The sequence below is a fragment of the Nymphaea colorata genome, chromosome 13, assembly GCF_008831285.2.
Source record: "Nymphaea colorata isolate Beijing-Zhang1983 chromosome 13, ASM883128v2, whole genome shotgun sequence".
Classification (NCBI taxonomy): Eukaryota; Viridiplantae; Streptophyta; class Magnoliopsida; order Nymphaeales; family Nymphaeaceae; genus Nymphaea; species Nymphaea colorata.
In genome coordinates this window covers 5,597,193-5,624,308 of record NC_045150.1, presented here as the reverse complement: position 1 = coordinate 5,624,308, position 27,116 = coordinate 5,597,193, and the positions used below count along the sequence as shown (strand labels likewise).

Genomic DNA, 27,116 nt, shown 5'->3' with positions numbered 1-27,116 from the left:
AACCAAACACAAATTTTTTTCAATCCTTTTCAATTCCTTTCCCTCACTCACTTGCCATATTCCAAACAAAGTTGTTAGCCTTCACCAGCAAGCTGTAGCTTGATAGATTGGTGGCCCAGTGAAACTCCAGCCATTCACTCGAATTACTGTGGTTGATATACCACATTCTAATAAATGATGGGTGTACTGCTCTCCACTTGGGTCTTAAAGCAGCAGAAAAAATGAGGGGCTTTGACCTCTTGAGAGCATCTTTCCCAAAAAAGCTGTTAGCGTTAACCAACCAACAAAAGAAAATGGGGAAAGATCAAAGAAGAGAAGAGGAAGACCATTTACCTGGAATTTGGAAAACAACTGGCAACATAGCATTTCCTTCTAGCAATGGAAAATGGCGTTGCTAAAAGAGCTGGAATCACCCAGCTAATTAAGCGGTTCGAGTTCATAAAAAGATGAAGGGAAGGAGTGTTCCTCTAGCTGGCTACCACATAATCTGGTGGCTCTGCCTAACCTTCCACAGCTTGCCAAGGAAGGAAAAAGGAAAAAGAAGGGGCTTCCTGGACCCAGTGGACAGACACGGCCATTCGATCACGATATTTTACCTGGCATAAAGTTCCAAAGGCTCACGCAAGAGATGTCTATACGATCAAAAGATTATGAACCTGGTGATGAGTGGAATCCTTTTAACTTCAAAACGTAGCTACTTTTTCTAATAAGTTGAGCGTGAACGAGTTGATGCAAGAACGAGCAGGATACCAAGTCATCTCACTGTACATGGCGGCGATAAAGCATTACAAAAAGGTCAAGGGTTTTTCTTTCCATTTGTCTCATTGTGAGGGAAGGGGAAGATATTTGATACGCAAGAACCAACCTTGGACAAATGGATGTTAGAGCCAAGAAAGATAAATTGCAGGGGAGGAGGTGAGATGTGATGCTGCTTTATCAATAAAATGGAATTGGAAAGAAAATTGTGGATGCTTTATAGCTAGCCCGACGCAAAATGAGGTTTTTACGTGCGCATTTATCTCGTCACTGTTTTTTAGAAAGATGTACATTTTCATGACAAAAAACAAAGGGGCCTGAGGAAGATCCATAACAGTGGAAATTTTCACAAATTAGAAGTTAGATGACGATCCACTGTAGTTTACTTCAGTGTCTTCTTTTTCTCTTCTTCTTCTTGGAAGTTTATCCCCTTCTATGGATCTCCATCCTCACATACCAGTTTCGATGTTCCATTACACCACCAATTGATGGAACCACAATGCCAGGGGACAACTGGTATATTCTATTGATCTATTAAAGCTTTGGAAATGCTTAGCTTCTTGAGCGAACTTTGGGGAAGTGCGCATTTGAAGTTCCACTTAGTTGGTATATGTGCCAGAGAACGTGAATAACTTCGTGAGATGCCAACAATGCACAGACGGTGAACAGGTTGGCGAGATGCCAACCTGCATACTGATGTCAGAACGACCATCTCCCTTTAACTATTAAGAATCTATCATCTATGTACATTAATTGTTCAGAAATAAATACTGCCAAGCACAAGATTGGTCTTTCTCAAAGATCAGGAATGGAGAAGCTATGGTTCATCACTGCTTGCGTGCAGCTTAATGATCTTTTTGCATGCCTAGCGCCGGCATTGACTATCTATAAACAGCATTGACCTTTTTCGCTGCATGCAGGAACTTTTCTTTCTTTTCGTCCCATGGAAGCAGGAGGAAGCACAATGATTTTTGGATACAAAAAATTTGAAGAAATCATCAGTTCCAAATCATCGACGGTCTCGCCTAAGCCTCATATGAGCATTATGTATCATTCTTTCCATATCAAGTCCATCTCTTCCCCCTTGTGCTGTGCCTGGGAGGAACGAGTCTGCCTGCCCATGATTTCTGCCATTAGCAGCAGGCCTCCAGTTTGCTGCCTCATTTGCACGATTGTCAAATTCATACTCCCGAGGTACAGGTGGGGCTGATGGCACGTAGTCATGCTCATGAGAGGAAGCCTGTGGAACTGAAGGTGTGCCTCTGGTCTGAGGTGGTGATTGTGACGAATGCCTACCACCATTGAGAGGTGCTTCTGGAACCTGAGAATATGATGCCATCACAAGCCAAGAGACCAATTAAATTTTAGCGAGACAAGTGAGAATTCTAATCGTACCGAACAGAAAAAGAACAGCATAGAAGACTCAAATTTATTAAACACATATATGAGCAAGTCTCCTGCCCCATTTGTGCCGCATAAAGTTTTCTTTTTTGAAGAAATATCATTATGTTATGACATGAAAAAAAAAATATGGATGAGAAATTCAGAAAGTTGAAATTGGACAGTGAACAAAACAAAACTTTTCCTCTGTGAAGCTTGGGGATAGGGCCCAATGGAAATTAAACCAGACGGACTAGGACAACATAACTAAATTTAATACATCCATCTACGACATTCAAACCATGAAGAATAACAGAATTAATGTTCCAAAGTCATGAAAGAAAGAAACAGATCACGACATGGTCTTCAGATTTTAAGTGCACAGCACAACCATAACATGACACGAAACATGCCCTTATGTAATAGGGTGCAGGTAGTTAAATGAGGATTGGTAGTGATAAAGAAAAACACCTCTGACCTTATTATTGCGTAAATTCAGCTCTTGTTTAGATATGACAGCACCTTACATTTGATGGGAGTTTCATGTTATGGACAAGACAGACTTGGAACGTTGTGTCATAGCATCCAACTTGACGCAATTCCTACAAGCATGTGATGCTTCAGTTTCCATGAAGGACCAAGTCACATCCGAACTGTCCTAAATGAAGCAAGACTCACATTTACGGTACTTGTTTCTACTGGCAATCAATATAGGATCTTCATCAAAGAAGCACCCTAAAGTGCAGGAAAGAGCCATTGTCCTTATTAGCATGACATCAGATCCCAATTCCAGTGATCCCTATCATCATAACATCAGCTCCTGATTACAGAACATGAGAATCTTGATTCCTAATCTGATTCTGTTGATATGGGAATGCTAATTTTGGAAATCCCGATTTCCTTTCTGATCCCTATGTCCACATGACCTCACACCCCACTTTTTAATCAATTATCTACACTGTATACTACCCGTTTCACATTCCCCTGGTGCTCTTAGAACAACCAATTTTTGATATACTTCGTGCATGAGCACTAATTTTAGTTCTCATACTCATAGTTTCAATTGGAAAGCAATAGGAAGCCAATTTTAATGATAATTAATGCAAAAAGCTCAGATTTCATTGTCATCCATATACACATTCACCAAGAAGGGGAAAACCCAAAATACACTGTATATTACAAGGAAAGAAGCCTTCTCAAGAAGGTCATTCCTTCATAGAAAACAAGCCTATTTTGTAAGAACATGATCATTGAACTTCAATGGTATTCCTAGCCTTGGTGCTCTATCTTGGAGTTTTCAGTAGTATGAACTTCTTCATGCCTATATTCCATCTACTAGGGGGTGATACCCACCGTCCAAATGAACATGAAACGATGAAATGCTCATTCTCGATCCTGCACAGTTGAAAATATGAGCAGATTTTAGCACTACCTCGTAGTGACACCAAGGAAAGACTCGCAGTCAGTTCTAAATTCATAGTGACACATCTAAGATTGAATATAAGCTGGACCCTAGAAGACAACAGCATCAGACAAGAAAGTTCTTTTTCTAATATCTGTCATATGACCACTATAAAGATCTTGTCAAACTAACCAGATAAGAAAATATATCCATAGACATCTCCATAGTCCAATGACAGGCAAGAGTTAGAAAACCTAATTGGCAATTCCTCGCAACATAACAGACTAGATGCCACTCTTTGAAGTCTTTCCAAATAGCAGAGGCAAATAGATTGTCTAATTTATCCATTTCAGAATTTCAAATTTACAAGATGCTACTATAAACTCACTGAATATAAACCTTGCTCTGTTTTATTTCCAAAAGTGCCAATGTGAACAAGTAATCAAGAAATGGAGTCAAATTATTTTCTCAAGCTGCTGATGTACAGATACTATTTGGAGGAGGAGGATGTATCCCCCTAGCTTTAGAAACCATCACTATGTGCATTACCAGTGGAGAATGGCTAACTCCAGAGATGATCATTTTCCTACAGAGCTGTTAAGCACACTCAATGCAGTCTTGGTCCTCTTGGATAAAGGAAATTTCTCAGAAAATAACCATTGCATCACATCTTATCCACACATAATAAAATGATGGAAACATCCTTGAATTCTCCACTCGAAAACTGCAGTTCTTACTTCAGCTTCGAGTGATGCTTGAAACGGATCATGATAATTTTGGAGTCAAGTAAGGGCCTCTCTTTAAAGTTCTCTAGAAAATATGGACTCCTCATATAGAAAGACTGAAACATGCCCCAGGTATCTGATGATACAATTTAAATTGTGTTTTCCAATTCAAAGCTCCATAAATTAGTTCATACTTCTCTAATGAGTCAAGATACTGCATCTTTTCACTTGGAAAGAATCAGCAATTCATTCTGAAACTGCCAATATCTTAATTGATCATAAGCTGTGGAATCTTCACCATCTTAAGAATAAAAGCTGATGATATTTAGACATGATAGAACACTTATGATTAGACATGACCATGTGATGGTGACAGGCATGCAAACAAAAACATGCATTGCCAAATGTTTTATAGCTCGCTTAAAGAATTGGGACTTTTCTTGAACAATCTTTTGAAGAAGAATAAAAGAACAGAAAGTGTGTATCTTCTTCATTACGTCACTTAAATAATCCTACAAGAAATCATGTGTATTCCATTTCCTTTAGCTATCCCATCTTTAACCAAAGCAAGAACTAAAAGGTCAATGTTAAATAGATGGACATTCTACAACCTCACAACCTGAGAAGAAATTAGTTGACTGTGCTAATATGCATGCTGGTACCAATCGAAATCAACCCATGCATTCCCCATGCCAGCCGTCTACCCCTTGCAAATCTTGGGGAGCTAAATGTGTCATCTTGAAACTGAAGAATATTACACAATAAATTCATCTAAAAGTGCATACATTTTTATGTTACATTCCACATAAAATTGTCATATTGGGATTAAAGAACACTGGACAACATTCAAGAAAAATTATAGACATATTTCATGTTACATTTGTATACCATTGAAGTTGAACTAGGTAAGACAAAGACTTGAAGAATTTAGCAGCGAAGAGATGGTATGGTTGACTGAAGAATTCAGGAATACACCCTTTCTGGAAAACATAATTTGACACAAGAAGGTGGATAATACACATTAATTACATTTTAACTGTATACATTTATGTGTTTATGTTTGTATATATGCATCCATTTACTTGTATCATGAAAATCAACTATCTTGAAAGAAGTTCCATACCAAGATACTGTTGCATAAGCAAATAAATGTTGCATAGAGAATAATAAGCAATGACTATTTCTATGATGAAACTTGTCCTAAGTGAAATCGATAGAAAGTACCTGATCTGATTTTAGTTTTGGTGATCGTGATGAAAAGAATTGGAGGAGTTCAAAGAACTTTTCTTGCCCATAATTAGCAACGGTTTGTAGATAAAGGACGGCAAAATGGCCAGCTTTGGTTTTCAACTCTAGCACATTGTGATCAATATCCCACTCGTGGCTTATTATGTAGGGCAGCAAGATGGTGTCATACACATAAGAAGCTCCCTACAGTCACAGAACAACCAAAGGAAAACAAATTATTTGTCAAATCAACGAGAGGCCACCCCGCCATTTAATCTAAAAAGGTCATCTGACAAAGCTTACCTTTGTTTTTGGGTGCCAGAGATAAACAAAGAATGCTAGTTTGAACTCATCATACATTGGTAACCTGCAAAGTCATGCATAAAAGAAAAGTTAGCAGGATTTCATTCATATACCCACCAAATGTCAAATCGTTATTTTTTTTAATGCTTCTTTTTTCTGTTCAGACTTGAGAGAAAACTTTGTCTATGGAAAGTGTGTGTGTTTAACATAATAAAGTCGCCCATGAGGTATTGGTAATCAAGAATTTTGATAAAGTTTGGCCTCTGTCAAACAGAAGACTAAATCAACTTAAACCTGCAGGACCAAAATGATCACAAGAGATCATGAAGTGTGGACAATAAACTAAGCAGCAAAACCAGGAAAAGTTAAAACGCAATCTTGGAGATAACCAGGAAACGGAGGAAAGCCATTACCATGAAACAAGAACACTTCCAACACCCTCAAAAGCTGTCAAAAGAGCGACTATAATCCTGTAAAAATTTCAACACAAAAAGCATTTAAAGTCTGAAGTGCAAAAAATTCTACATGTACTATGTATATACATAATTTTCCTCTAAGCGTGCCGCACATAAAACCTAGCAACCCATGAAAAAGAGCCCCCAAAATGAACATAAAAGCCTGATAAGTATCACGAGTTTCGGAATCACTGGCACTTTTATGATATCGAACAAATCAACATACGATTATTAATCAGAACATGATCCACTATCAGAAGTTTAAAGAGCATTCTGAGAATGATCCAGTGTAAACGGTTGATTCAGCTTCTTTGCCAACTTCATCGATTCTGCCGCAAGATTGCCAGAAAAAAAAATCTTAATCCGATGACTAAGGATGAAATTTTCGATTGTTATTATGACGGATACGATAAAACTCTCGTCTTCGTCCACCACATCTTAGAACTTCAAAGTCGAGGAGGTTCACTAAACGTTCAAGGAGTAGGACTTCAATAAATTAGGCGAGCGTTCGATGACTGGGTGAACAAGTTATACAAGCACTAACATCTTGCAGCTGCTCATTCTGAAAGCAGTAGTTTCATTCACTTTGCAAGGCGGAATTCTTTCATTGGTCTCAAGGAACGAAGGCACAAGGAGAAGCAACACTTTTAAAAAGAAAAATAAGGAAAACCGTACTTCACCTTAATGCTAGTGTCGAGCTACCAAAAGTCGTTGTAAGTGAAAATTCCGCCTGCATTTGATTAGCATTGCAAGCTTGTGCCTGGAAGAGATTCTCTCCTCTTCGAAGCACGCTAGGGAGGAAAGGGGAGTGGTTAACCGGATTTTCCTTTGATAGCCAGGTGAAATACTGTAGAGAGGAGGAACTGGTACGAATATCTCTTCCTTCATTAAACGCAAAAAATTTTAGTTGGGAAAAGGGAGCGTTTTTGGTGGAAATTTAGCCTCGTAAACTTACCACGCTAGGCACGCCAGAATGCACTATAGAGTGAAGAAGCCATCTTGTTGAAAACTCGTCCAGCTGTACCTCTTCTTGACGCTGTCCACATTCCAACCTCAGCGACCTCCTGGGCGACCTCTTTTTTTCTTTTTTCTTTTTTTAAGACACTAATAACGTAAGTGGTCGTGCCATGCTCAACTTTTGGTTTGACGTACAACTATGTCTCAAAAATTTGGTGTCGCCATTTATTAATTGTTTTATATTTTTATTACGTTATGATCAACTGTTTTAATTAGTTATTTAACTTTTCTTTTCATTTCCTACTGATAATTTTTCAGGTAAACTTTATCAATTTCATCAAACACACTTCATTTTAGGGTGAGGTGAAATTTCAACTTTTCCACCCATTGCCAAGAAAATTTTCTCTCACGTTCCCGTGGATGTAGAACCCAACTGACCGAACCACGTAACTCTCACGCTTAACTTCTCCTGTCTTTTCCCTTCTCTTCGCTTCAGATCTTTTGGCTTCGAAGGCCGCTCGATATCGACTTCTATCGCGCGGCCCAAAAGAGTTGGGACCATGGGAGACTGTCCAACGACCGATTGGAGAGATGGAGAACTTGGATAGTGGACGACAAGTCATGGTAGAGCAGACAGATTAGATATTGGGTCAGTCCATCCAAGAAAATTTAGCTTTAAGCTCTGCTGAGTTCAAAAGTTTGCGGAGGCAAATTTAGCTTTTAGCTCAATCTGGTATGGAATGTTTGACCAAATCAGGAATTAAATTTCGGATTCATATGGACTTTCATAACTGAATCTGAGTTTGATGTACGACTGAAGTTCGATAAAGGTCGGGGCTGATTACATGTAAATGTCGGATGTTAGTCAAGTCCTATTTTGGTTTAAAAAACGAGATCTAAATTCGATTGCACAGGGGTCAACTAAGTGGAACACGGTAAAGGATGGATTTAACCTCTGATTGAGTCCCGCCACTGACAAGAGAATTCGAGCAAGCTGACGCAAAACACCCTGCTCATATTTTTACGGGCTGTTTGATTCATTAGAAAGGCTTGACTAGCAACATTTTTCCAGATAGAAGTTTTTCTCTGGCAAAAATGTTAACGTGTTTGAGTGATAAAAAGTAGTTTTTTTTTTTTTTTTTTGCAAAAGTAAAGAAATTTTGATTAAAGAAAAAACAAAAGAGGAACCAAAGAGCAATGCTTGTCAAAATTGAAAAACTTGAACTGGGATCCACCACTCTTACTAAAATCTTTGAATAGACTCATACCTCCTCACAAAAATATAACTCATGAAGGATCGGATTAACATTTTACGTAGGTCAGGATCTTTTCTCAAAAAATTATAACTCATGGTCTTTATCGTTTAGAACCTATGAAATCTTGCTCTTATATGAATTCATCTGAATGTATAACCGGGTCCCCGAAGGATTGAAAATTTGACGGTAATTTTTTCTGACGTCTTGGTTATAAAATCGTATGTACTCAATGAATAAACGGATTATATATATATATAAGTTAAAGCATTGAAATATATATATACATTTCTCGTCGAACAGGTTACTTGTAGTATGTCTGCATTACATAACCCTTGTTATCTGTGACCCTCACCCGCACGAAAGGACGTCAAAATTAATTTAATGCTAGTAGCCAATGGCGTGAAAAATGGGGTTTATGAAAAATAATTTCCAAACGCATGAAACCATTGCTTCTCTTAGGGGCACGAAACGGTGCCGGACGCGTTAAAGCCAAGAATTATTATTCCACAACTTTTCATCTTCTTCTCATTATTATTATTGTTATTATTACTACAACTACTACTAAGGCAAAGAAAGGGCGACTATTATGATTAAAAGAACAAGGCTCTAGTACTCTTTCTCTAGCTTTTCGCGTCTGTAAGAAAGTATGTAATTGAAAATAGTCTTAAAATATCATGTTCTTGTTCTAAAGAACATAATGTTAGTATGTCTAACATGTGATTATTGGATTTAAAAAAATGTTCGTAATCACTTCATGTTGTTTGGGAATAAAACTAGTGTTTTTGAAACATGTACCCTTGTAACTTCTAAGACCACAATGTTCTTCTCGTTAAATGTCAACTTAAGTTGAAAGAATTTAACCAAATCTAAACATATATATGTGATAAAGAATGTAATTGTCTGATTTGGTGTCAATGTTTTTCTCTATTTTCAAATGCTAAAATGTCTTGACCTAAGTTAGCATTGACCATTTGGTAGGTTGGTAGTCATATGCTGTTGTATAATTGCCATGAGGTTTCCAGATCAAGCATTCCATCCGACTACAACCTAAATTTCAGATCCGTTTACTGGAACCCGTTAAAGAAAATACGATCTTAAATAAGGTAATTGGACTTGGTATACAGCTCCAAGACCAAATTGTGCCCTAGTTTGATACCCGACAAGGATCCAACCCAATAAAAAAGAAAATTATATATTTTAGGTCCGGATTCGGTTTCAGATAAATTTAGGCCCAGTCTCATTCTGGATCTGACAAAGCAAGACCAGGTTAGGTTGGATTTGGTCAACAGGTGGATCCAAACTAGCTCTCGACCATTACACCCCTCTCTTAACAACTAACAAGTGGCATTATTCAAATTCATTTAACATTAAACTATTTTGATCGAATTTTTAAAGATAAAATGATGAGGTTTGGTTTTGGCTGTAGAATGAAAATATGCTTAAGAAATTTATTTTTTTTTTCGTTCAACTGCCTGTTTTTTATGTAATTTAAGCTATTAAATTACATAAATAAAAAACTGAGCGTGTTTTACCTATATTCTAGGTCAGGGTTGTTGAAAGGTCCATTCTGAAACTATGACTTGGGTACTTAAGTGGATGAGAACTCTAGGTTCTAGAAGGTAGTTAGTACGGTGTCGATGAGAACAGGATCATACCCGACCCGGATGGTTGACACACCTGGGGCTGGGGCAGTGGGAAGAACGATCCGTCCCTCCCTCTCCTTTATCAAACAAGATTCCCAGGCTCCAAACAGAACGACAGCAGGAAAATAACTAACCACTCCCTTCACTCCGTCAAGGGAAGACAATGAGAGAAAAATATAAAGAAAGAAGCAGACAAGCAATAAATAAATCCTCCGGAACGAAACCCACACGAAAAGTAATCGACAACACCTAACAAATTTCACCAAAACTCCAAGAAAGCGAGAAGGGCAAATGGCGACTCAGATCAAGGCTCCGGCTATTGGATGAACGGAGAACAATGAAGATTAAGAAAATCGAGAAAGGGAAGAAGGACTAGTTACCAGTATTGGCACCAAAACCTCAAGCCTTCGATCTGGCGCTGGTGCCCCTCCACCGTCTTGAAACATTCGAAGGCCGGATAAACGTAGCCGAGAAGCAACCTACGTCGAGGACCGATCAAATTGTGCGAAAATCGGATCAGTTGGCCGATCAAGAGTACAATTACTCAAAATCCAAAACTGAATAAACCAAAAACGACGGACAATTCAAGGAGGAAGACTCACGTAAGGCTCCCGGAAACGAAATCTCCGAGCATCTTCGCTCCTCCTTCTGAAGCGACGGCAGAGCTCTCTCAAGGATTGCAGATAAACGAGATGACGTCGAAAGGAGCGTCAAAAGAAGGCGGAAGAAGCGGCAAGCTAGCGAGTAAAGAAGGAGGTAACTTTGAAGAGAACTTCAAAGGAAGGACTCGTTTCTGCGGCGCCCGAATCGTGATTCCGGCGAGGGGAAGGAGAGACCGCCGGCGAGGAGATGGGAAGAGGAAGAGGCGTTGATTTGTCGCCTGGACTTGTAGGGGAGATGGAAGTCTTTCTGTGAGAAGATAGCAAGGCCGAGAGAGAGCGCGACGTGATCGTTTATATAATTTTCAGTTGCTGCGGGATTAGTTGCCGTCTACATGACGTAAATGTCCCTACTCTTTACCCATTTTTCCTCGCCGCGTCCCGTGTCCAACCGTAGACCCTTTCTTGTGGGTTGACTTTTCCTTGCGTGCGGAAGGCGATTTCTACCAAGAAGCAATATGTTTTTAGCGTCACCAATGACCATTTTGTCCTTCAAGTTTTTACCGGCCGCCGGCCACATTTTTAGGGACGACTATACTCGCCGGAAACTTCTTCCCATTTTGGAAGCTCGCTTCTTCTGCAAGCTTTTTTAACTTTTACGACAAGTTATCTTCTTGACAAAGAAAGTAGGATTGTTTGTTTCTAGAGAAACGAAATGAACTTCTTTAGGTTGTATAATTAATTAACTGTTTTCCCTTGTCAAACTAAATCACATGTAGGAAAAAACTTGTATGAACTAAAACCATGTGAGCAATTTTATTTTAGTTTGCTTATAATTATATGTATGTGAATATTTCGGTTTTATCTTGCACAGAAGCCGAAAAGGCATGCAAGTTGGTTTTTTAAGACGTGCTCGGCCCGTGTGGGGAGGTGCAATTATCGATCCCATTATTTTTGCCTTGATTGGCATTTATTTGGAGACCGACTTGGCAGCTGGGGCTTGGGGACGGCGGATGCCATATTTAAATGTCTGGCAATAACTGCTTAGTGAAGTTAAGAACGAACTCTGCCGATCCACTTTCTTGGTTTTGGAAGAACAGGTCGTCCCTGTTCATCCTGTTCCAAGGAATCCAAAAAAGGGAATCAAACACGCATAGTTAGTTCCGTTGCTTCCTTCCATTGCTCTTTGCTTACGCTTCCGAGACGAATGATGCGGTTCACATATCCGTGCACTTTTTAAACACTTTTGCTTGTTACTTTAAGTTTCACGCATGTCCGTTTGGATCCACTTTCTGCTTCGGCAATTACGCAAGAGAATTTGTATCGTGGTTGTGGAGAAAACATGGGCAGCTGCTTTAGAGACGTGGTCCTACAACCAATGCTTAACGTGGACGATTGCCTTCGTCTTGTATATATATATATATATATATATAGGATTCATCATCTTTACACAAGATCCCATAATGGGCTGGATGAGGATATATGCAAGAAAGTTACCATCAATACGGGCAACTGCGGTTATAAAAGGAAGAGATTTAGAAACAAAAGGTCTTATAACTAAAGCAAACAACTAAAGCAAACAATGAAGATATCTGATTTGGGGAATCGCTTTGGTCTTTGTTCTCTTAGGATTGGCACATGGAGAAACTAGATGATCTTTGTGGGGTTCACTTGTTATATATAAAAGTTTTGGGAAAATGAGATTTCGACCACAGTCAAAATTTTAAAAACTTTAATTCGGGCATTCTCTTTGGCTCCGCCCCTCCATGGTTAGATCATGCATGTTCTGTCCTTGAGCATGGAAGATCTCTCTGTGTTTTTTTTGTCCCTTTTTCTCTCCTCTCTCTCTCTCTCTCTCTCTATATATATATATATATATATATATATATATATATAGAGAGAGAGAGAGAGAGAGAGAGAGATTGGCTGGGGTTAGGCAGATAGGTTGGGGCAAGAGGACAAGAGTCTACGCGGTGGAGTTGTTAATTAAGCCTCGTTCAACGGCAGGGAGCTGCCAGGTGGATGCAGCTAAATTGCCTATTACCATCTTTAGTCGATATCACGACCACCTGATCTGAGGAGTTTGGCAACTGCATCTTCTTCAACCCTACGACTTATCAAACTCGTTGGTGACTGAGAAAAGAAGTTAAACATGACTTATTCTCTTGCTGTCGATTGAGAAACTTAGAAGTCTAAGTAATGCAGCTCGTAACCACCCCCGTTTAAAGTTGGTGGAAGCATTTGGCCTCTACTTCCCCATATTCATGAAATATTTATGTGACTTATTTTAAATGCATGTAAATTCGTGCTTTCTCTAAAGATAGGCATATCTTTTCCTATTGTTTCTTGCTTGTTCGAGGGGTGAATTACTTAGTTTCTGATTGTTGCAATTTTTTTAGATGAAGTTAGTTGATTTAAGTTCTATTTTAGGGGCTGAGGTTGCTAGATGATTTTAGTTTTGATTTATTAATTTGTTTTTCTTTAATTAATCTACTATATATTTCTTCTAGACTACTTTTTTTTTACCACTTTTGCTGGATTTAAGTTTGCTTTTGCTTAGTTTTTTTTTTTCCGGATTTGACCGGTTGGTTGTAGTTGGCCAATAATTGCTACCCACATGACTTAATTCATTCGGCCGATCAATTTGATATTTGACAATCAACCTTTAACTATAAACGTTGTTTTTAGGTTATTAGTCAATTCATTATTTATTTATTTATTTATTTTCTGCTGTTGTTTATATTAAGAATCCCCGCCTTTCTATCTTGACATCCATTAGGATATGTTTAAGTTATGCTTATTGGATTATATGGTAATTAAAGTGTTCATATTCTATGTGATCTAGTTTCTACCATTTATAGAAAGGTTTTAAGATTGTTATTAGCTTTATTATACAGTTAGTCATTTTGTTCCAGTTTTTAGTTTAAATTAATTTTAATATAATTTTTTTTTCAAGTTTTATATTTTGCTTGTCAGGTTTTGTCAGCGTTTTTAGAATTCGCTTACATAGTTTGTCAACACATTTCTTGAAATACCAATGCTTGGAGGTTCCATGAACCCGTAGATCGTCTTTTGGAGTTTGTATGTAAGATCGAGAGAGCTTATTATCTTCAAGTGGACCTAAAAGAATTTCCATACATATTCTTCCGAAGTGCTTTAAAGAAAGACAATCGTAGTATCCAACAAAAATAGTTGCTAGTCAAAGTTATGCTAGCTCAGAGCATAAAAAATAATCTTAGAAGTACTTATCTTGTCCAAAACTGTAATTACTTTAGGCTGGTTATTCTTGAAGCAAAAGATATTTTTACATCTCTAGGTATAACAATGACACTATTTTTTGTAGAAAAATGAAAGAGGCACATACATTTTGGCTCATTTTTCAAACTTATTTTGGCTCATGATGTAACCAAAAGTGCACATGCAGGCATCATGTGTTGTGCTTCTAAAATTTTTCATGGTGTTTTATTTTAAGATTTTTACTTCTAAGCATAATAAGTTAGCTTGCAATTACATCAAATTCATTTCAAAATCTTTCAAGAGATTCTCATGAAAAAAAGAGAGGTCTAATACTAAATTATAAAAGGTGCCAACTTTCTTAATGCAAGACCACTTTGCTGCAGCCTTTTGATACATATATTTGAATAGTTATAGGCTGATCTGGAGGAATCCAACTACTTGTTGATTCAATGCATTCAACAATTGATAATAGAAACTGAACTGGGAATGTAGAGACTTCCAAGAAATGGAACATGGCTTTGATAATGCACAGGTAGAATATGACAACTCCATGAAGTTGATTGGGAAAAGAACAAGAAGGAACGCAGAATTAGAAGGAAAAATCATTTATTGTTCATTCGGCTGCTAAGAGCCTATATCCATGTTATGGAATGATGGTACAACCAACTCAAATAACAATGCAAAAAATGATTTGCCCTATTTATTCTAAGTAACATAGAAAAGAAAATGACATGGTCTATGAACCAAAACAACTATAAAATGAATGACTATGAGACAAAGTAGTGACATAATAAGAATATATAGAAACACTTATTATTGGCAATACTAATCATTTCCATTTCAGTTTGATACTTGTCATTGTTAATAGGACTTAACTGACTAGAGATAAAAGATTGAAGCATTGACAGTCGTTGAGAAAATAGTAGCAATTTTCCAATTGAGAATATATATGTATGAATGAGGAAAGGGAGATGTATATTCCAATTAATGACATATATATTGTTAGAATGAAACTATATGGAATAATATCCTCATAAGAAACATATGAAACAAGATCCACATATTGATTGAATAGCAAGTGATCAAAGCTCTTTGGTTGTGAACCTAGGCTCTCAAACCAAACCACACTAACTGATGCTCACTTTTTTTGCTTTTTTTTATTTATGGTATGAGAGCATGTGGATAGAATATTAGTATTTGATAACTTATTATTAGAAGTCATTGTTTGTGCATGCTACAGTGAACTTCGAAATGTGACACCTTGGAGTAAGGCCCCCCAGTTTCTACTAAAACATGAATTACTTGAGATGAAAAGTAAGCTTGATAATTTGATAGGGTACGGCAAGTTTAACAATTTGGAGCCCATTTTTCATTTTTGGGTTTCAACATACAAAAGAAAAAAGAATATACATATTTTGTTGGTCAACGAAAAAAGCCAGAAGGTAATAAAGTCGACTCAAAAAGGGCGTTGACGTTTTATAATAATGTACAATTAAAAGCTTTGCAACTCGGCCGATAAGAAGACTCTGCCCGGTCAAGGACTCAAGGGAAGTTTCGAGTGAGACCTGACTACGTCCACCACGACTGGGTCTCAGCCGAGCCCCACTTGATGAACGTTCGTATGCGTCAGCATCGTCCTACCATTAGCGACACCGACGTGCGCGGCTGTTGATGACCGCAACCAATCGGTTTTACTCTCAGCTTCATTATAAAGTTGGCCAACACTTTCGTTTGCATTTTCCACCCTTGTTTTATTTTTCTGAGCTTCACTTGAAAGTGACGTTATTAGCATGGATGCTGGTCACCCTAATGGTTCAGAGAATTGGTCTCTGTCGCTAGTTTGATTTTTATGGATGTTATGTTCACATGAACCTATTGCGTGTCAATGAGTTGAGGAAGGTTTGGAGGGGCCCTTGCCCCTCTTCATTTTTTTTAATTTACATGTAAATTTGAGAAAATTTTATTTGTTTTATATAAAAATTTAAAAAATAATATTAATTTAAAAACTTTAATTCAACTATTGTCATGAAAAATTTCTGGCTTCATTCCTGGCTGCTGGATCAGCCAAAACTGTTTAAAAACCGATGCCACAATGTTTACTAGGGCCTAGATCAAGCAGAATGACGGGCTATGCAATCAACATGGGGCCGGCGGAACCAAGATTTTGCCCTTAGGTGGGTTTATCGGTCACCTATTTTTCAAAAGTTTTATGGAACCAAACTCACATTTCTCAAAATTTTAGTGCACTAAATTGTAATTTTTCAAAACATGGGCGGCTACCCGCCCCTTGGCTCGACCCGCTTGCACGGAAAGCTTGGGTTGGAAGGAAGTGATTGACTTCAAAATTGAATAGGTGGTCAATTAGCACACATACAACACGCCACACAGCTAAACTGCTAAAAATAAAATAAAAGGAGCTTTGAATCTCTCAAGACAAAGGGAAGAGAGATTTGAATTGGAGAAAGAAGGAAACTGGAAGAAACATAAATTTAAAGGAACTAGAGGGGCGTAAATTATGGATGATATTTTATTAGGCATAAAATTTGTGTAAAATTTAAATTTTAATGAAAAAATATCGTTTTTTTTTAGGTGAGTGACACTCAAATTTCACTACTTGAGTGAAGGCCAAAGCATCCTCCTCATTTCATTATACTTAGAGAATAATGTTTCCCAGCATCGTGCCAACTTTTTTTTAAAAAAAAAAAGATGCAAACAAGAACTGCCGGAACGACAAAATGCGTGTGTTTGTCCGTCCAGCCAAACGCCATTTTTGGCGTCTTGAGGGTTTTGACAACGCCCCAGACCCAGCGGATGCAGCTCCCCTTCACCTCGTGTCGGTTTCTAAGATGCCAAGTACGTGAATCAAACACAGAACTCTCCGGCCCATTGAGTGATTTGTTCCTTTGTAAGAAAAAAATAATTGGGAAAGTAATACGTACTTCGCTGTCTGCCGGTTGGGATCCAAACTGTTCTTAGCAGTCGTCTTTTTTGAATTCGAACTTTTTGTCTTTCAATAATGCGCTAATCATTAATGACTTTTTCAAGTGGAGCCCAATATTTAAGGGTGGGCAACTGCAGGTACCGACCTAATACCGGCCCAACTCGGGCTGGGACGGGTGGGACTGACTTAGCTTCATAAATTATTTTTAATATTATGTATATAACTATATATATTTGTTATAGTTAATTATATTTATATGTCAAATTTCATGTAAAAGTATATATTTTATCATACTTGTGAGCCGTAGCGATAAATATTTGGTGGGGGCACTTATATATATAACGATAAATATTTAAGATTTTCATTTAAAATAAAAAACTTTTAAGAGAGTGGTGTGGGTAGTTACAATGTGACTACGCCATTGCTCGTGAGTCATGTCAGGCTGGACTGAAACGGGCTGGGTCTGAGCTGCAGTTGTGGCAGCAGCCCAACTTAGTCCGACTTCTTATTGGGTCGGACCAGTCGAATGCACAGACTTATTAAGGAATAGTTGATTTTTTGTTTTTTTTAAAAAAAATTAAGCTTGCAAAAAAAGTGGTTCTGCTCAACTACCCTTACAGGTAAGTAAGGAGAAAAGAAAAATAAAAGTTGGCACGGCCAATCACGCTATACTATTTAGGATAGCACTTAAGATTAAACTGTATGGTTCCGGGTACGGTACTGCCGTAAAAGAAGTTACTACATATTATTAACAAACTGAGACATGGTTTTACGCCTAATCCTACTGCCCAGTCCATCAAGTAATAATCCTAAAGCTGCCTTGAGTCACATAATTCTGGGATGATTAAAATTAAAAAATTTATCCCTAAAAGATCATAATCGTTTTACTCTAAACGATGGTTAATGTCAATTTAGTAACTTTTTTTAATGACATTTTTAAATTTTAATTATTCTCAAACATCTGGTATATATATATATATTGAAAATATTGATCACTTTTTTTATTTTGTGTCGCTAAAAAGCATCACAAAAGACATGCTTTTACATATTTATTCTTGTGTTTTTCCACCCATGCTGCTGTTACATATTTAGTACATTTTGGAACTTAGAAAAACAATCACTCGTTCCTCTTCATTTCCGACGCCCCTACACTAATGTTGAAATAAGTAGCTGTTCATAAACTGATCGCCTCAGATCAGTGGCGGAGGTAGGATGTAGCTGTTGTTAGCAATTTTCTACTCAGAGCCCAGAAATTTTACTTTATTTATATATAGAAACTTCATTAATTTTCAGTGTTTTTGTTTTTTACATATGGGTGCCTTCAAAGATTGAAATTTAAACTTAGAGCGCCCCTCAGCCAAAATATTCATTCTGGATCTGCCACTGCATTGGATTTGGTGAATCTCAAGATTCTATATCCTCATTTTGTACTAATTTTAGCAGATAGTGTATGGATTACAACATAAATTTGCAACCCTTGCCTGATGGATCTCAATTACTCAACATCCTTCTCCTCATGAATTAAAGCGTCGTTGCTTTGCTTGAGGGACAAGCACAAGTTTTTCTGTATAATTAAAGCAACTGCTGTTATGTTCCGCTTCTAATTGCTTTATGGATGGATATATTAATCATGATCTACTGTCTGTTATGTTTTTGATAATCTTTCATATCAAGGTAAGTCTACATCGAAGAAAAAATGACCAATGAAGTTTTGAGGACTTTCTGATTACTCGACTACTCAATCGTGGATTTGTTGGTAAAGTTGTCAGCGATTAAAACAATAACCATAACTAATTCAGCTGAAGTCAATGTTGTTAGTTGATTAACATCTTTCACTATCCAAGATCACATATGCATCATCCAGTAGTATAATTTAATTTGGAGTGAATTAACTGCTGGAGTTGGAGTTATGCATGATAGGGCTTGAAATCTATGCGTATTAACTTATAGGTCGCTTCAATTTTAATCTTCTATTCCTAAAGCTCCAAAGCTATTATGTGCAACCTGTTCATCTTTCCCCAACTGAAAATCCATTTGAGGGGGAATGATGCAAAAGGTAGGCTAGCATCCATTTGGAGTGTTAACGACGCAGCTGCAGCTAAAGATAAGAAGCCTAAAATTAAGGAGACCGCCACCAAAGAATCAGCTACCAAAGATAAGCTTGATGAGAAGGAGGCTACAACGGATAAACTTTGTGAGAAGATATATCGAGAAGGAGGCTAGTACTCAAGATAAGATAACTCCTTATAAAAAAAAAAAATCTGTACCAAAAATCAAGGAGATCTGATTTGTCAGAAAGGTATGTAAATCTCCGAACCAGGTTAAAGTATTTTCTCTGTTTTCTTTTATGGTAGCTCATACTCTGGGTGTGACTGCCATCGGTTGAAGGAAAGGAAATCTCAGAAATACTCTGCTGATGGAGAAATTGAAGATGTCGACGACAAGCGAACACAGCGAAGCTAAGTATCCCTACGCTTACAATCTCAGCGTGACCAAGTTTGTACCTCTGAAATTAAATCAGTACAATTTTCTGTTACGGAAAACCCAGTTTCTTGGCTTAATTGAAAGCCAAAATATGAAACGATACATTAAAGGAAATTATTCCAAGCCTGAGAAATTGATTTCTAAGAATAATATATCAGTAGAAAATTCAGATTATGCTGATTGGAAGCAATCTGTCTGCTTGTTAAGAGGATGGATAACCGGAACTCTGTCAAAGAAAATTCCCGGTATGTTTGTTGAGCTTGAGACTTCAAAAGAAGTTTGGGATGCCCTCGTTACCACCTTTGCTCATGATCCAAGGCAACGTGAGTATTTATTAACTCAAAAGGCTTCAACTTCACCGCAAGAAGCAGCTATCCATGAATGAATATATCAGAGTCTACAAGTGTTGCTGCTATAGGCCAGCCAATATGTGATCAGAGTAAAATTTTCTTGCTGTTGAATGGTCTTGGTAGTGGATATGAAGCATTTGTTACATCCATGCTAACTAGATCAACAAGCATGAGATACACTGAAGTTGTCGCCTTGCTGCAGGCGCATAAGACTATGAGAATCATTCACGCCGAGGAGAATGGCGTTAATCTTCGGACTGCTTTTTCTGTGCAACGCAGAAATGCACAACAATATTATATGGTCATGACAACCGGTTCAAGCATAATTTCAACTCTGCCGTTGGAGGATTTCCTCAAGCAAGCAACAATGTGAGAGGTAAAGTTCAGTCTAAATCGGACCAAAAGGGAGAGAAGTCGACAGGTAATCCTTATAAAGAGAATGATATGTCAGACTTGCGACAAACCAAACCATCTCTCATTAAATTACTGGCATAGATTCAATCAAGCATTTCAAACAGACGATATTCCAAAAGCTTTAGCAGCAGTAAAGAAGGCTGGAGAACAAGATCAGGGCTGGAGAACAAGATCAGACGTCGTTCTTAGACACTGGAGCATCAAACCATGTCACTGATAATCCAGGTAACCTCTTGTCCTTAAAGAAATATTATGGAAATGAAAAATTAATGGTGGGAAATGCTCCAGTGTCTAAGAACTTATAATCCAGTTGGCCTGTGTCAGGAGTTTGATTTGACTCGATATATATATATATATATATATATATATATATATATATATATATATATATATATATATATACACGCATGCCGTTGGCAGCTGGCTCACTTATAAACTGTAGGTGTGTCGTCAATATCTCCCCTTGAAACCTTTTGTGTGTTACAGATGCTTTTTTTCAGATGTTAAAAAATGAAATGTTAAAGTTTCAAATAATGGTAGACATCAAATTGAGTATGACAAGTATAAATCTGACGGACGAGCCCAATTCGATATATAAACGAGCTGGGCTTAAGCTGCCAACAAGGGCTTGGGGCCAACTTGAGCCTGGCTTTGTTGAGCCTTGGTTCGGCACGGTCCAATGCCCATCTTGATGTGAGGTCATAAAATATGCCTTATGCCAATGGCATGTGACACACACACATTGAGACAACAGCTGGGCAGGCTATGGCCCGCTCTGAGATCTTTTCTTAAAAATTAGTTGCTATAATTTTCAAAAGATTTAATTTAGCTAAGCTAGAAATCTTAAAAAAACTGGGACTGCAAAAAAATTTTGAAATGACTAGAACTTTTGAAAAAAAACCTTAGACAATTGGGCTCCTCCAAGAAAAAGATCTTTTCTTAAAAATTAGTTGCTATAATTTTCAAAAGATTTAATTTAGCTAAGCAAGAAATTTTAAAAAAACTGGGACTGCAAAAAGATTTTGAAATGACTAGAACTTTTGAAAAAGAACCTTAGACAATTGGGCTCCTCCAAGAAAAAGAACTCATAGCTCCATCCCTACATTTACATAGAGGTCAACTACATTGAGTCCGTGGGGACAAAATATTGTTGTTTTAGAGATGTTAATAAGTCTGATTTAAATCCGATAACCGAACCACATAAAAAAAAATCAGGCATGAGAAAAAAAAATTATATATGATTAAGAATTCTCATCAAATTCGGATATAAGAAATGACATAGAAATTGAGATTCAGATTTAAGTAAATATTGAGTGGATTTGGATTTGAATATAATTTCATGGCTGGGGATTTGGCCGTCATGTTTTAAGTGCCGGCAGATATCCAGATTCGGCCTTGAAATTTTGATCACAAAAAAAATGTGTACAATTAATTTTTTTTCAGTTCTAAAGGATTTTCTACACAATCAAAAAAATTTATACACAAAAATTAACTTCTATATATGCACAGAGACACACGCACAAATCCTGATAGAGTTATATTAACACAATTGAAAGCAACAAAATAAACCACAACATATATACCCTGTCCATTGCAGCTTCTTGTGAGATTGTTTTTCTTACAATTAAACGGGCAGGTTTTTTTATTTTTAAAATCTCTGACAAACTAAAATAGCATATGGGTGCTGACCCAGTCAAAAGGGTGACACACCAGTCTCTGATAGCTTAGCCAGATTTGCATATCACTGCAGCAGCTGAATAGTTTCTTGCTCCTACACGAGTGGAACATGAAGAAGAAACCCAAAAAATGAAAAAATGTAATGCACATTTCAATCTAAAAGTCAAGCTTCAATCCCCTTTTATACTATTCTTCTGCTATTAAATTAAATTGAATTGGTTTTCCTGTCATGAAAAACTTTTGTTGGACTAATTTAGCGAGATAGCTGTTTCCGGCATGCTTCCATGCTCAGCAATGTCAAGCGTAGGCTGGCTCAGCAATGTCACAATGAATGGGCAATTAATTAAGAGAAGACCTGCACAGTGGTTGCACAAAACGCTTGCATTCTCATACGGCCATTGACAGCTTTATAATTCAGCCCCTAGAGACCAAACATAGTTGGTTGGGTGGTCAGTCGATTCTGGACGGCAAACAGTGACAAGTGTGACACTTACTGTTTTTGGTAACGCACGCGCGTCGCACTCACTGTTTTTGGTAATGCACCAGCATCGACATGACGCCGGTGCGACCCATATTCGCACCCATACAAAGTCAAGGTGAGTCGGGCACCCGACCATTTTTGTCATATCAAACCACATCATGGACATTTTGGTCCATTTTTTGGTTTTTTTATTTATGTAAAACATGATTTAGGGCATGATCGGCCATGCCCTTCCTGCTCCTCTCTCTCTCCGTCTTCCGGTTCAAACTCGATCACACCCACCCTCCCCCCAATGTTGCATGTATTTGTAAATTGTAGTTGTTTGTCCATGTGCATATGGCCGATTGTGTATTAGATTAATGAGGTGAATGCAAATTTTCATTGGCATAGTTGATACTTTATGCTGAACTCTGTTGTGTTAGATACTTACATATGCATGATCTATCATCTATATATGACGTTAAAGTTACAAGCACAGACTGGCTTGTCTTATATCCAACCCATGATCAGCCACATTTATTTGCATAAATATCTGTACGTGCATAAAGAGCCAAAGCAAACTTGACGGATGAAGTATGAACTGTGAACTCAAAACTAGAGTATATTTCTTGTTGAATTGATGATTGATAATGATATCATGATTTGCAAATTGTAATTTTACTTTTATATTTGATAATTTTGTGGTTTATAGACAATTTTTGTCATATTATATATATATATATATATATATATATATATGTGTATAGATTATAATAATAAATTAATAATAATAATAATAAATACCCTCGCCAGACCTAAATTTTTTAAGATGTGCCGCTCCGGCATCTGCACCCGCACCTTGCACCTATGTGACATAGGTACTATATGTCCGTCCAACAACACTAGACCCTAAGAGCATAGAAACAAGGGTGACTTCATCTCTCGAGTACCGACAGCCTCATAATCCAACCCATCAGATGGTGACACGAAAGACAGTGCAGACATAATAGGGTCTTGTTGATCTAGCCACTGCATGCTGTGGCATTTGAAATGCTAGCTACCTTGTGTCCCATTTGGTCAAGGGAAGCTTAGAAGATCGGACAGCCTGTCAAACCACATGGAACTAGAAATTAATTAAAGGCGGTTTCAGCAAACCCCACCCAACTGCTCATGTGCCTTCACTTGAATATCTCAAGTCATGAGAACTGGAAATTGTTACCCCAACGCCTACATCCTTTTTGCCTCATATCCCTTGTCTATAACATAATCTCAGAAATCAATAACATGAAATGGATGTGGCAAAAGAGCACAATATATACTTATAAAGATGACGTTTTTCAATGTGATGCAAGAATGCAATCAAAGCAGGGGGATCTGTTGCTACCTAATTGAAAAATTAAGCCAGCATAAATTCAACAATGGAAAAGTAAAGGAAAAGCTTAAAGAAGAGGTCCAAATGTAAGGACACGATTGAACTGTTTGTTGGTGATGCTCTGATCACAAAGGGCTTAGCTAGTACTCATTGCAAGTGATAACATGATGAGCATTTGCTTATCAACTTAGCATCATCGAATGGCCAAAAATTGGAGAAAGAAAAAGACAAGGAAAGAAAATTGTATATCTATATATACATAATGCACAATCTGCAAAACTCAAAATTCAAAGTTTAGACAATAAAGCATCAAACCAAACCTCATGCTCTACAAGTTTAATAGTTCATACATATAATTCCATCAAATTAAAAATTAAAAAACATGCAAATGACAATATTACACTACTCACCTCATCTGTATCTCACACTTTATTTGTGTCATAGTATGCAACAGTACCTATTGCAAATCAAGTGAAATATATCAGCCTGTATAAAGAAGAGTATCAGTGCACGAACAAATTAAATGAAACAAACAAAGCTCATCAATAAGAAAACAAATCTGACAGCTAGAACTCTGCAGCTTCCCTGCTTATTGTTTCACAAAAAAAAAAAAGGGAAACCAACAGGAACAGTTCAATATAAAGGATCTAGGTTTTAACATCTTAGATTAACCTACCTAGTTTGCTCCTCTATCCATGTTGGAAAAAAATGCCATATGTAGGTGGGCATAAGCACCTTATGTTTAGTGAATGTTGTAGTGAATGGATCCAACAGGTCCCCACTGTTCTTCTTGATTAGAGTTAGCTAGTGTCACGTGTTGGGAAGGGGTGTTCTACCCCTTTCATGAAGCGAAGACATCACATGGTATATTAGGTGTTGGGAACCATGTGTTGTTGAAGATCACATTTGACATGGTGTTTCTAATGCCACAAAGGAAACAAAATAGATATTAAGCATGGAATATCCCAAAAATAAACCAGACAATACTCACTAAATCTTGGACTATAAAAGTTCTAAACCTAGAACAGACCAACTTCACTCAACCTATTGTGAATCGAGGGATGAGAAGAACGACCACAAGGGAAGATATGATGAGCAAATTCAGCTAAAGCAGTCTTATAAGGTCTCGTGAGCATCTCCAAAATGTCCTGATCGCGTGGTTAGTGTGTCTACAGGATACAACAAACCTTCAGAAACTGATCAACAGGCAAGCATAACAAAATGCATTGTGGGATAAAAAATTGAGGATAAATCACACTACAGGGGCATGACATTAGACAAGTGCACTTGAAAGCACAGGACTCCCCTTATGTCTACCTCTTTCACCTACAACAACCTATGGGACTAGTAATTATTCAGAGAAAGCATCTTAATCTCTCTCTGTGTGTGTGAGACAGACAAAGAGAGAGTACTTTTTGTTGTTCTCAACCTCACTCAACTCCCTCAACCTCTCTTGCATTTCACTGCCACAAACATAATATGTTAATTTTTTTTCACAACCCCTCTTCTTTCTTTTTCCTCATCTGTCATGATTTTTACTGTCATTTGGTGTAAACACTAAAATCCATCTGAGTCTCCTGCCACAACAAAAGGCTAGTCAAGCTTTTCATATTTTCTGAATTTCCAGATATTGATCGAGTCTTTCGCTGACAATGAATAAAAAAGGTTTTAGTCTTTTCCACGCCTGTAGCACCGTAGGAACAACATTTTAGACCAGCCCGGCTAGGTGATCTTCAATCCAAAGAGTGGATCTTTCTCATGATCAGTTACCAAACTAATTAAAAGGAAAAACACTAGCTAGTGGGGCAAGGGCAGAGAGAGAAGTTTTTGCTTGGAGGTGAGTACAGTATAAATAAATTCCTATTAGAAGGTTTGGATATATATCACAATTGATCTGTGGACCGTACATTCCTCCAAAAAAAAAAAAGTTCTGGGAAAATATCATGGCTGCACCCATACTTTTATACAAGCCTCTTTACCTCATTCCCTTTTATCTTGAAGGTAAAGAAAGGATGAAAGGTTGCTTGCTGTTGAATTAAGCATGACACATAAGCAGTATGATTAAACTAGAAGCAAAATTCCATCAACCATGCTCACCTAATTAGACGCTCGTCTGTCAACCTGCCAAAAGTGAAGCTTGAAGAGCCCACTTTCACACTTTGACAACCAACATAATTTTTCTTTTTCCAATTCACATTAAATTAGTGCACCGTGCCCTTCATGCTGCAGTTGCTGAACCATGAACTGCTGATCCTTGTTAGCAATAGGTGAAGTAGCTCTCAGTAAAGTTCTTCACCGGGCAATTACTGAACTCAACTTGTCAAAAAACAATAATAAATAATGGTAAAGTTCCTTACTAGACAGATACACGGGAAGTTTGTGGACTAAGAGCAAGTGTATCGGGTGCATGAGAATCAGGTTGTCCTCGTCCCCTTCTAATTGGTTTTTAACTTCATGAGCTATATGGCAAATGTAATATATTTGGTACTTCTTAAAGCAGCTGACAGAAGAGATGTCTAGCTTGAATAATGATATGGAAATGCAGCAGACAAGCATAAGGTATTTCATGGGAGAGGATCTCGAGATGCTTAGCATGAACAATTTGGACCAATTTGAGCAACAGATTGAAGCAGCAATGCATCGAGTCCGATCATGGAAAGCAGTCTCTACATTTCTCTCCTCAGGCCAAGCTCAAACTCCTTTTACTATAAGACTTCACAAATGCCTTGCATACCCTAAAGGCATATCTAGTATTGCAAACCGTATGTGTTCAGTTCCTATATGAACTAGTCCTGGTTTTCCTTTTCCTTTTGTGGAACAATAGCAAGTAGAAGCAGTCGACAACAACAGTTTGGAACCCCAAATGCAGCCGGACCGCCTTTCTGTAGCACCAGCGTCGGTTGAACTTGAGAACAGTTTCGAATCCCAAATGCAGCTGGGGCACTTTTCCTATGAACATGATCGCTACAGGGATTTCCCCCGTGTATGAACATTTTCAGGTAACATTTTCATTTTTTTTTTGGGTAATCGATAGCTTATGATTTGTTAACTTGGTTCATACAGCTCCTACTTCATTATCTTTCATTTTCATGGAGACGAAGAGAATAGCGAAATAGAGATTACTCAGTCGGCCATTCCCACAATTACCCTATGTCAGAGAGAGACATAGAGAGAACGAGAGAGACAATTACGTGATGACGAGGGAGGACGAACGCCCAGAGAGCAGGAGGACGTCAGAGGCCGATGACAAGGAGACGAAAATCTCTGACTGCTGGAGAGATGGAGGAAGAGAGAAACTGCCTGTCCAGCCAGAGACGATTGATCCCTCTCTCTCTCGATCGGTCGATTGACGAAGAGGGACGATGATTTTGGTCGCAGGGGAGTCCAAGGCAGAAAGGCGCCTCTCCTCTCCTTCACACTCCGTTTAACCTCGCCTTCTCCCTCGCGTCAAAATAAAAAGGGAAAATAAAAAGGGCTC

General features: G+C 37.8%; 1 protein-coding gene and 1 long non-coding RNA gene across 5 annotated transcripts; both read right to left on the bottom strand.

Annotated features, from left to right (window-relative positions):
• Positions 1–1,453: 1,453 nt before the first annotated feature.
• Positions 1,454–11,028, bottom strand: LOC116266913 (putative HVA22-like protein g). 3 transcript variants are annotated; one of them, XM_031648394.2, is made up of 6 exons: positions 10,707–11,028; positions 10,485–10,583; positions 6,207–6,263; positions 5,794–5,857; positions 5,488–5,694; positions 1,454–2,077 (listed from the first exon to the last, which is right to left on the bottom strand). In XM_031648394.2, exons 1-6 carry the CDS (start codon positions 10,736–10,738, stop codon positions 1,766–1,768), a joined length of 771 nt encoding a protein of 256 aa, XP_031504254.1. In that variant the 5' UTR covers positions 10,739–11,028; the 3' UTR covers positions 1,454–1,765. The 3 variants fall into 3 exon arrangements, with proteins under 3 accessions (XP_031504254.1, XP_049937222.1, XP_049937223.1); XM_050081265.1 differs by lacking the exons at positions 10,485–10,583; positions 10,707–11,028 and adding exons at positions 6,929–7,130; positions 7,204–10,462; XM_050081266.1 differs by lacking the exons at positions 10,485–10,583; positions 10,707–11,028 and adding an exon at positions 6,929–10,462.
• An 8,274-nt stretch (positions 11,029–19,302) lies between these two features.
• On the bottom strand, positions 19,303–27,116 carry LOC116266538 (uncharacterized). 2 transcript variants are annotated; one of them, XR_004175402.2, is made up of 3 exons: positions 26,830–27,116; positions 24,049–24,095; positions 19,303–19,981 (listed from the first exon to the last, which is right to left on the bottom strand). It is a non-coding gene; the product is annotated as an uncharacterized LOC116266538 (long non-coding RNA). The 2 variants fall into 2 exon arrangements; XR_004175401.2 differs by lacking the exon at positions 19,303–19,981 and adding an exon at positions 21,657–21,900 and having other exon boundaries at positions 26,830–27,115.

What these genes read in the sequence shown, in the direction of transcription:
- LOC116266913 (XM_031648394.2), bottom strand. Translation starts at nt 10,738, where the DNA reads ATGCTCGGAGATTTCGTTTCCGGGAGCCTTAC. An exon ending in AGGTTTTGGTGCCAATACTG is followed by an intron (nt 6,264 to 10,484) that starts GTAACTAGTCCT and finishes AAATTTTTACAG; the next exon opens with GATTATAGTCGCTCTTTTGA. An exon ending in TCTGGCACCCAAAAACAAAG is followed by an intron (nt 5,695 to 5,793) that starts GTAAGCTTTGTC and finishes CTGTGACTGTAG; the next exon opens with GGAGCTTCTTATGTGTATGA.